Source organism: Hibiscus syriacus, unplaced genomic scaffold, assembly GCF_006381635.1.
Source record: "Hibiscus syriacus cultivar Baekdansim isolate YM2019G1 unplaced genomic scaffold, ASM638163v2 tig00110418_pilon, whole genome shotgun sequence".
Classification (NCBI taxonomy): domain Eukaryota; kingdom Viridiplantae; phylum Streptophyta; class Magnoliopsida; order Malvales; family Malvaceae; genus Hibiscus; species Hibiscus syriacus.
This window is the reverse complement of record NW_024062730.1, coordinates 1112748-1124051: the sequence shown is the minus strand read 5'-3', so window position 1 is coordinate 1124051 and position 11304 is coordinate 1112748. Positions and strand designations below refer to the sequence as shown.

General features: G+C 34.9%; 1 protein-coding gene and 1 pseudogene across 1 annotated transcript; one reads left to right on the top strand and one right to left on the bottom strand.

Moving 5' to 3' along the window:
• Positions 1-560: 560 nt before the first annotated feature.
• On the top strand, positions 561-4455 carry LOC120124485 (CBL-interacting protein kinase 32-like). The gene is made up of 15 exons (XM_039143148.1): positions 561-704; positions 912-1133; positions 1339-1401; positions 1564-1635; positions 1820-1927; positions 2045-2125; positions 2294-2347; positions 2442-2567; positions 2645-2734; positions 2832-2954; positions 3077-3190; positions 3371-3484; positions 3568-3624; positions 3701-3775; positions 4229-4455. The coding sequence occupies exons 1-15, from the start codon at positions 576-578 to the stop codon at positions 4301-4303; spliced, it is 1503 nt and encodes a 500-aa protein (XP_038999079.1). The 5' UTR covers positions 561-575; the 3' UTR covers positions 4304-4455.
• A 330-nt stretch (positions 4456-4785) lies between these two features.
• Positions 4786-11068, bottom strand: LOC120124487 (annotated as a pseudogene).
• Positions 11069-11304: the final 236 nt, after the last annotated feature.

The following is an 11304-nucleotide window of genomic DNA, read 5'->3' as shown; positions in this document are numbered from 1 at the left end:
TCTGTTATCTTCCTGGTCAGTTTTTCCGTCAAATGTTGACGACATATAACTTATTCGACATTATTTAAATAGTTAAACAATTTAATTAATAAAGTTAGGAAATCAATGATCAGATTAAAATCTATATAATTAAATGGTCACGAGTATAATTTAACCTAAGATTTAACAGCCGAACTAATTTTTAAGTTTTCGTAATTAAGATAACCAAATAATTTTAATCTTTCAACTATATGCTTTTTTTAATCACTATTTAATTATACCTGCAGTTGTGTGTGTATAAGTCTACAGCACACGGCGTATATCGCAACGTACCACTAAAGCGATGTACACAAGAAAATGTGTTTTTATTATGTAAATATTAAAAAGTATAAGGATTTGCTTAAAATTAACTTATTAAATTTTAATAAAATTATAATTTTTTAGTTGTGTAGTTCGCTATACATTTAACATATATGGTTCCATATTCTCAAAAAAAAAAACATATATGGTTCCATACTTTGTAGAACCGTTATGGAATTTTGTTTAAATTTCGTGTCTTTACGTACATTCAATATCAAAACTTTGACTGTTGTTTGATGCTTCTCAACCCTTTGGCCTCGGCTGTCAGCTCACCTCAAGCTCAAAAAAAATTGAAATTATTTTTTTTTTCTGGGAAATTTCATTTGTTTATTTCAATATGCTTCTTGTTGGGTATTCTATATGAGGTTGGTAGGAAAAATCTGTTTTGTAATTTCTTTATATGGTGGGTTGTTTCATAATAATTTTGGCTGTTTTCCTTGGCTGTAATATACCTTTCTCCCCCTCTTTTTTTTCTGCATTTTACATTTGTTTTGATTTTTTCACAGCATTTCACTGGAATTTACTTTTCATTTTGCCACCATTTTTAAATGTTTTTGATTTCACTGTTACAGTCCTTAGCTTTCAAAAACCTTGTAGAAGAAACCCGGGGTTACATAGGAGAAATGAATGAACCTAAAATCAAGCGTCGTATGGGTAAATATGAAGTGGGAAGAACTATTGGGGAAGGGACATTTGCGAAGGTGAAGTTTGCTAGGAATTCTGAGACTGGGGCACCAGTGGCACTTAAAATTCTTGATAAAGAGAAGGTTCTCAAGCATAAAATGGCTGAACAGGTTTGTTTTCTTCTGTTTCAAGTTCTTGCCTCTTGCTTTATGATTTGAGAATGATGCTCAAAACCTATGCTGTTCGGATTAGGTGCCTCAGTCGATTACGAGTTCGGTTCGATTTTTCCCTTTTTTTTGTGTATATGAAGGATCATTGGATGTTTGAAATGAGTACAGGTTTCTTTACATGATTTTCTGTGTGCTTGTTTTGTAGATCAAGCGGGAAATAGCTACAATGAAGCTGATAAAGCATCCGAATGTTGTTCGTTTACATGAGGTTTCTCTGTATTGTGACTTGTATGCACATTTGCATCAGTCTACATATGATTCGGCATCCGATTAGGATGAAAGAGCAGCATGCGAACCGGTTTTAATAACCGGCAAGAAGCAACGAGCTTCGAATAATTTCTTAATATCTGGTGCATTCTTTCTTGTTCAGGTGATGGGAAGCAAGACAAAGATATTCATTGTGTTGGAGTTCGCCACCGGGGGAGAGCTGTTTGATAAAATTGTGAGTTGTTGAAGTGTTGGATCCATCTCATTGTAATTTAGGAAGTTATTACTGCAAATATTTAAGGTTTTCGTTCCGGGTCATGGATCGATCTCAATGTAATATAGGAAGTTATTACTGCATATATGTAAGGTTTTCATTCAGGGGGTCATGGATCAGCTCTTTAACCGTTTCTTGAATGAAGGTAAATCATGGTCGGATGATCGAAAACGAGGCCCGGAGATACTTTCAGCAGCTCATCAATGCTGTTGATTATTGCCATAGCAGGGGTGTCTACCATAGGGACCTTAAGGTACCCTTAAACTGCTACCCTTGAAGGATGAATATGTTCATACATTATACATACATGCCAGTTATGCTTTCGATCGAAAAAAGGATTTAAATTTATAGTCTCTTTATCTTGTTGTAGCCTGAAAATTTGCTTTTGGATGCTTACGGTAATCTCAAAGTTTCAGATTTCGGGTTGAGTGCAGTGTCTCAGCAAGTCAGGGTAAATATATCAACACTTCTCTTCCACATTGTTGATAATCATAAAGCTTTTGATATCTGAAAGCTCAAGCTTTCTTGAATCTTCCATATGTGTAATTCCATATATATTCACCTTTGATGATGTTTAGAACATCAAGAAATGTTTCTTATTCGAAGTTGGATTTTGTAGGATGACGGTCTCTTCCACACTACCTGCGGAACACCGAATTACGTCGCACCCGAGGTTCGGAACCTTGTTTTCAATCCAGCATTTGTAACCCCTTCAAACCTCTGGTTTTCCTTTTTAATGGTTTACTTTTGTTTTCCTTTCTATATAGGTCCTTAATGATAGAGGCTATGATGGTGCAATGGCGGACCTTTGGTCATGTGGCGTCATACTCTTTGTCTTGCTCGCCGGATACTTGCCTTTCGATGATTCTAATCTTATGAACCTATATAAGAAGGTTGGTTATTTCGTGTATGTCAAGTTATCCAATGTTAACCATTGCATGCTTTTAACTCTCGTTTTACAAATCCACAGATTTGGGCAGCTGAATTCACTTGCCCCCCTTGGCTATCATTCAGTGCAATGAAATTGATAACTCGGATCTTGGATCCGAACCCCATGACTGTAAGTCAGAACCTCTAAATGTAGATGATGCTTCAATTATGCTCAAGTGTTTGCATAATTAATGTTAATGAATACATCACTCTTTCTCGTGTTGCAGCGCATTACCATTCCGGAAATTTTGCAGGATGAATGGTTTAAGAAAGGTTATAAACCTCCCAAATTCGAGGAAAAAGACGATGTCAACTTAGATGATGTCGAAGCTGTTTTCAAGGATTCCGAAGTAAGAGGATGTTGTCTTTCCAAAAGAATAACCGATGTATCGATACGGGACAAGTGCTGCTATAGTTGGTGCTAATGAACTTCTGTTTTTCCTAACAAGTTATCATTTTGGTTCTGTAATAGGTGCACCACGTGATGGAAAAGAGAGAAGAAGAACAACCAACAACTATGAACGCTTTCGACTTAATCTCTATGTCGAAAGGGTTAAACCTTGGGAATCTGTTCGATGCAGAACAGGTTTGCATTTATCATTACCCGAAGGGATATGTGCTGATTGTCCATTGCCATATCAAACAGTTTCTGATATTGTTAGGCTATTGATACTTGTAACTATCTGATATATGTGTCGACTGTCTGGAGAATGGAGCCGGAAACGAATTGGCTGATATGAACTATTAGTATTTCTATTTTTTGCAGGGATTCAAGAGGGAAACGAGGTTTACGTCTAAATGTCCGGCTGATGAGATCATCCATATGATTGAAGCTGCCGCAAAGCCTCTCGGCTTCGATGTCCACAAGAAAAACTACAAGGTGATAGAATCTTAAACATGTTATAAGGTAAATTACTGAAATCTCAATACCGAATTTACTTATTTCTTAAAATTTAACATCAGATGAGACTCGAGAACTCAAAGGCCGGGAGGAAAGGAAACCTTAACGTGGCAACGGAGGTAACTTACACCAAATTTTTCGTTCTATTCTTGGCTCATATTGTGCAGTTATCAAACTTCTTATCATGTGAATCAGATATTTCAAGTGGCACCTTCTTTACATATGGTTGAGCTGCGGAAATCAAAGGGGGACACTCTCGAATTTCATAAGGTACCACTCGATTATCTCAGTCGTTGCATTCTCGGGTTAATACTGTGTTTTTCTGAGTTTGATGAACCAATGTAATGGCATAGTGTACATTATAGAATAGCTAAGATGACCTATGGAATTCGCTTGAGATAAAGGTCTATCTTTTTGTGATCAAGGATTGCACTTTTACCTACATACGCTCTAATCTGCCTCCTTATGTGATATGGATTTCGAAGTGAGTGTCCGTCTCGAAGGCGCATAAAACTAATTAGTTTTACACACATTTAGGACCGTTAGATTAGTGAAAATAGATGGCTGACATATAACCATATTCTCATATTTATGTCTGAATACATGTCTGGTGATCTTCAAGTCTCTCTAGTCAATATAGTGACAGTTTATGTCTGTTCTAAAGTTTCTCCTTCATTACAGATATTCCATTTAAAACATTCATTTGATTTTGTTCATCTGCAGTTCTATAAAAACCTTTCAACATATCTTGAGGATGTTGTCTGGAAAAATGAGGAGGACATGGAAGAAACAAAGTAAATCAATCCCAACTCTAATGACTTTGATCTTTTTGCTCATGCTTTTTGTCGTGCCCCATGTTTCCCGACTGTTACACAGCCATGGATCTTCCAATTGTTTTCTTTGATATTAGAGTTGGAAAGCTTGGATAGGGGGTGTACAATTCGATTTTAATCAATCAGTTTATCAAATCGAATTAATTGATCAATCGATCAGCCACCAAAATAATTTTAGTTAGAGACTGATGAATGATTTTTGAATTTTTTGTCTATAGGTTAATTTCTAATAAATTTGAACTAATTTGAAAAAACATTTTGGTGCAAGGACACCAAAATTTCTAATAAATTTACTGTTTTCCCCCTAAATTAAAGGATAAAAATATTGGAAAACATTTCTAATGGCAGAAATACTGATGCATAAAACAGTACAACAATGTACCCCCAAAAAAGTACAAGAACTTTTATTCAAAATGACTAGAGATTAAATTGAAAAAAAAAAACCAAGAAAGGACTCACCAAGCAAGCCTGCCAACTTCCTCAAAGTCTACAACCAGCAATGGAACCCTCTTTTATAATTTGTTTTCTGTTCATCGATTCGAAAAATATATGATGGATAAGCAAGACAGGGATACGAATACCGTGCCATCATACGAAACCAGTGCATTCGTGCAAAACAGCCAAAAAAAACTTCATTAACAGGCTCAAACTACACCGGGAAGAGGCGAAGTATTATGATCTTCATATGTCTGAACACGTCCGGATTTGAAAGAAGACTTATGAAGTTTCAAGAATCCGGTACATAGTGATCTCTTGTTGTTTGAAGTAGCGTCGATCTTCTTCATCCACTAGCACAAGATTCAAATAGTATTTCACACTGAATATGTTATTGATGTTACGATATGTTGGCGTCAGTTCATATGGACTTAAGAACAGTCTGATTGGAATTGATTCTCCTGCAAAAGCATCCATAACAGCTCAAGTTAGATACGCCTAGTGGCCTTATATATAACTAGATAATAAAGCTGACCAATCCAAAATCCAGCAGAATGTTATCATGGTTTAGATAAGAGCTCATTAATTACGGACCTTAGAATTATTATAAAAGACGATATCAGTCTAGTAATTTTTTGAGGAGAAACATGTATAAGTACGACAATCAACTTCTCAGTTCCATAAAGAACTTATAATCGAAACTTAGTCTAAATGATAGTATTCCAACTGGAGCTGCGATCTTGACCAACAACTGTAGCATGTACCGTACAATACTTGGCCAGTATCGCTGCCCTATGTTACTTGGTTTTGGGAGCAACAGCTACTAGGATGTGTCTGACGTGATGTATATTCAATTGCTACCAAGTCTATTCATTAATTTGGAAGGTCCTTCGAGAGTATATTCCACATACCGATGTTCAAATACGTGCGTACATGGAAACTTCAAGAAAAATAAAGTCATAGCAGCATATTCATCAATACGAACATCAAGACAAATATCAACACTAGGAGGTATTCTATAAAAGCATGATAGTAAAAGTGCTGTGGGCTAAAGAATATCTAAGATATCTGCACAGAATTCTAAATCTGTGGCATTAAAAACATGACGTTGGGTATGGGATAGAGAAGTTTGCTAACCTCTGACAGGGGCACCATCCATCAACTCGAATTTAGCAAGGGTCTCTGTCTCAACATATGTATTTGGCCCTGATCCAGTTGACTCTCGGCGCCTGATCTCAAGCTCCATATTTTTTAGTTTTATTCTAACAAGAAGAAAATATATCTTGCCAATAATGACATCCTTCAAATGATACCTGAATAGTTGAAATCCAAACATAAACACATCAGTACCCTTCCAACTTGGTGTAAAATAATTGGCATGGGATTATACATGAACTCCCATCGAAAATTGCATGTTGAGTAACATACTTGCTTTTACTGTATTCAAATTCAATGTGTAGACAATCCTCAATCCCAACTTCCATCTAGATGATCAATCAATAGAAATAAATAAAGTCAATTTGAGATTCCAAGACATCAAAATTGGTATAGAGTAGCTACATGTCATATCAACCATTAAATCGCCAAGGAAACAATTGAAGTAGCACTTTTAAGGTCATTTCAATAGCTTTAACAAAAATTACTGACATATCAAGGAAACTTTGGGAATATCAGGCACTAGAATGAGACATCTTATAGCACCATGGAATTTGTAAAGGGACTAAATGATAATCTCTTCATGGTACGTTTGAGATGATGATTTTAAAATTTTGGATTTGGATTTCATTTTCTATATAAATTGTAAGAAAGAAGTGCATATGTTATGAATAAATTAGTTGGGTTTCAATATAACAAATAGTTAAGAAAAACATGAATCTGTGCAATTCATAAGTTCCTTTATCTTCCGTTTGGAAAATTGAATTTCAAAATTAGGATTTGGGTTTCATTTACATAAAAAAACACATACACTATGGATATTTAGTTAAAAGAATAGAAAACATAGTAGAAAAACATAAAAACAAGGATTTAATCCAAATTTGTATTAGAAAGTTCAAAATATCTACTGAATAGGCATTTAACAAATCCATGGACTTGAGAAATAATCATGAATGTTGCAATCTTAAGCATTTTATTACTCAATTTACACTATCTTTGAATTCAAATCCAATTTTCCAAATCTACCTTAGGAATTTCAAATTCACTACTAAATTGGCATTCAATAAATCAAGGGATTTGAGAAATAATCATGAATACTATATTTTTATGTGCGTTATCACTCAATTTACACAATTTTAAAAATCTATATCCAAACATTATCTTAAGACGAAATGTGATAACAGTGGCCCAAATTAAGGCATACTACAAATCTTGATATGATGAAAAACAGAATAGATGAAGCAAATACATTGAAGCAGAAAGACAAGTTCAATCCACTTTTGATACAAAAATATTTGTCAAGTTTCACAAGGAAAGATATTTTAATCTATGTAGCACGGGTACAGCAACTCAGTGTTGTACCTGATACGTCCTCAACAAGGGTACGGGATGGGTACAGCTTGGGAACGTGTCGGGGACGATATTTGACCTTCAAGCGTACTCATGATTTTTTTAAGATTTAAATATATAGATGAATTAGGATTTTATTTTATTTTTTAGTTAGGACAAATTTCTCTTACAAAGAGGTATTCTTCGGATCCAAAAAGTTGGTAGACTAACTTTGGTGTCAAAACTCCATTGCTCCAATCTTTGGCTTTCAAAGTTCTTGGAAAGCCTACTTTATCCTTTTGTTGTGAAAGAAAATAGAGTACTTATTCATTTGTCCACTCACTTAGGAGGAATAAGTTAAATCCAAGTCGTTCCATTGGAAGAGGTTTGGATCATTATTTTGCACCCACGGTCGGGTTATTGACGCTTTCATTCCAAACAAAAGAAATTTGAAAGGGCTTCGCCTTGGTTTCATTCGTTTTGCAACAATCGAAGAAGCAAGGAAAGCGATCTCAGAAATGGATGGATCTCACATTGACGGGTGCAAAGTTAGTGTATCTTTGGCTAAATTCAAACCTCGCCAGTCTTTTTTTGAGAAAGACCACTACAACTATTCACCGTAATTCTGGGATGGAAGGTGATTCGAGGAAGAATAATTGTGAAGTAGAAGGTGTTATGGACGAAGAAAAACTTCAAGTGTTGAGTAAATGTCTGGTGGGGTGGTGCAAAGACTTTATCAAAATAGGTCATCTCGCTAGACAAATGCAAACGAAGGGCCTCACTGGTTTCTCCTTAATGAGAGCTGCTGGAAATGCGTTATTAATGATTTTCGAAGACTCTGCTTCATTGAGAAGTGTCAAGAACGATAAATCAGAGACTCTCGCAAAGTGGTTCTCCAGAGTCGAAGCTTGGTCGAAGAGTTTGGTAGTGGAGTTTCGTCGAGTATTGTTAGTTTGCGAGGGTGTTCCTTTTCACGCATGGAATTGAGATACTTTCAAAAACATTGCAGATAAGTGGGGTTATTTATTAGCAATCGACGAAAGCTATCAGTCACCATCATCTTTTGATCGGGCAAAAATTCAAGTCCTCACAAAGGCTCTGTGAGAATTGATGCGACGTTGGAATTGAAGGTCGGTGACAACTTCAAAATCATGGTGCATGAGATTGAGCCTTCATTCAAACCAAACTCTTGGGCCCCTGACAAAGACGAAATCTTATTAGATCTCCTATCTTCAATTGTGGCTTTGACTTAGTTTAAATGGTTGCAGGTGTTGCTTTTCTTTTTTATTATGTTCTTCTGCGTTGTTTTTTATCTTATTGCTGGAGGTGTAACTTAGAAATAAGGTGATAGTCGACTGTGGCTTTTGGATGACGATGTGTGAGTTTAAGGTGTTTGTTGTAATGGTGTATATCACCATAGGAGGATATTCTGGGTTATCTTATGTATTGGGTATTATTATTAATAAACTATGAGGTACTCTTTTCTTCCTTCCAATGTTCGCTAATATACTTCTTAGTATGTAAACGAATACGACGGGAGTTTTTAATGAGACCTCCAACTTCTATCCAAAAAAAAAAGTTAAATCCAAGTCGTGCTGAAAATTTGGTTTATATCCACTACAATCTCCAACTTTTATCAAAGAATTCTAGTTACTATAAACTTTAATGAATATTTATGACATTTTTATGTCTTTTAAAATTTTAAAATTTATTTCATATTTAGCGTACCCTTGCCGTACCCACTACCCATACCCTATAATTTTTTTTGATAGGATCCATACCCTATAATTTTAGAAATTGTCATTTCTCATCCCTTTCCCGTATTAGTGCAACATATTTTTTAATTTCAATCTCACGAGTTACCTAAACCAAATAAGCGTTGGGAAATAAAAGAAAATTTCCTTACCTTAATACTGTTATTGATTGACGGAGGTGGAGTATAATTGCGGACCTGATGCAGAAAATATTCAGAGGTAAAAAAGAGTGAATAACAAATTTCAACCTGTCATGCTATGATCTTAATCCAGGTAATTTAACTGAACAAGCAAACAAATACAAGATAGGAAAATGATAAAACTGATAAAAAGACACTCCTTACACCTTGATTGTGGTGCATTAAGAAGATGAAATGACAAAAAAAAAATTTTTTTTTTGAGATCTGAGTATCCTTAGTGAACACCATATGGTAAAAACTGATTTCAAGGAGTGTTTTTAATTTTTATGTAATTGATTTATCATTAATAGATTGATGCACTCTTTTCCTCCTTCCACTAGTGGGTTCTTGCCTTAGGGCAGTGGACTACTTAGAGGGAGGTTTTTAATGAGGCATTCTATTCTTATCAAAAAAAAAAAAAACTTACATTGTGGAGTACCAAGATGTTTGCAATGATGTAGTGATTTCAACTGAGATCTGTGCGCACCTCTAGAAGATGACCTTTTCAAAATTACATATTATTTATAAAATTTGAAATAAAGAACCTCTACAGACAAATTTAAGTAGATAATAGAGCCAGCTATAACAAAGGTAAAAACAACATAATAGTAAGTAGAACTAAAGATTGCCCGAGCTAATTTTTATATATACATATATATTTGCTTCTTAGGCTAAATTATATATAACATTTAAGATTAAAAAAGTCAAGCAATAACAACTATATGCATATCCCCAGCTAACAGTCAAATGGAAGACCTAAAGTGAAAAGAATGAAGCAATGAAGCACACCTATCTGACCAAGGAGCTCGATTTTAACACCATTATGTTCAACCTTCTTCCCATGTATTGGTTCTATAACTACCTGAAATATCAGCAATAAGAAGTAAAATAATTGATACAGTTTTGACTGCAAATAATAATAGAACAGTTTGGACATAACAAGCAGATGCCTCAATCATAAGCCCTGAGATGGAAAGATGAAAAACACTACCTCTCCTACAATATTTTCCTGGTTCTGGAAGAGTGCAGCCATAACTGTTTTCCCATTTTCCTTCTTTAGCGGTATCTACAAAAGAACGTTGATCTGAGAGTATATTTGAATCTAATGTCATTTAGAACTCAAGAGCACAACTGTTGAACAAAGTTTGATTCAAAAAGAGAAAAACTGGAGAGAAGATAAGTAAACGAGTTCAAAATCAAATGCAGCGAAAATTACACGCTTTATGTAAACTTTTGCATTCCAAAAAAAAGTGAAACAAATATGTAATGAACAATTACTTAAATCTCAACTTTATTATTTAACTTCTTGGAAAGTATAAAGGAAAATCATGATGCATTCTGCATTGCATCTAAAAGAAAACTTTTCCTATTGACTTAAAATGTCAGAAGCGAGATATACCTGCTTGCGGTTTCTACCATCAGCGAATGATATGAAAATATTACACGGCGGCTTGAAAGCTCCAACTAGGTAATTCTGCAAGGAAACAAATACATAAACAAGCTTTTCACTTAACGATCATTGAGAAAGTAAAAAGAAAAAAAAGGAAGAAAGAAACAATTTCCTAAGAAATTGATAGTTTAATACCATGACGCTTTAGTGAGTCCTGAATCAAGACTTTTGCTCAGCATTAAGAACCTAGAGACAGTGAAATTTGAAATCGATTTACATAAAGTTTTACAAATTTAGACAGAAAAGGAAGTGGACAAAACTTAAAGTTCTAATCAGATTCAAAACTTGACCATTTTCTTGCCTTTCCTGGGGAAACCTTAGGACCGAAATCAGATCATAAAAATGAGGAAAGTGTAGGGGGGAAATACCTTAACAAGGGATCTAAGAGAAGAGGAAGGGTTGACTGTTGAATGGAGAACAGATCAGCGGTAACAAAAATTTTGATTGTGTGTAAATAGCGTTTTTTTCTTCGATTCTGCTAGCTACCAATCAGTTACCTTTTGGGGCTTGGAAAGTAACTTCTGTATTAACAAATAAAACGGCGGATCTTGCTTGCTTTTTCCCAACTCGCTTTCTCATTGTAACATTTGATAGAATATTTGTTTAGTCACTCGATTAAGAAGAACTAATTACTCGATTAAAATATAGGGGGAAACTAGCCGCC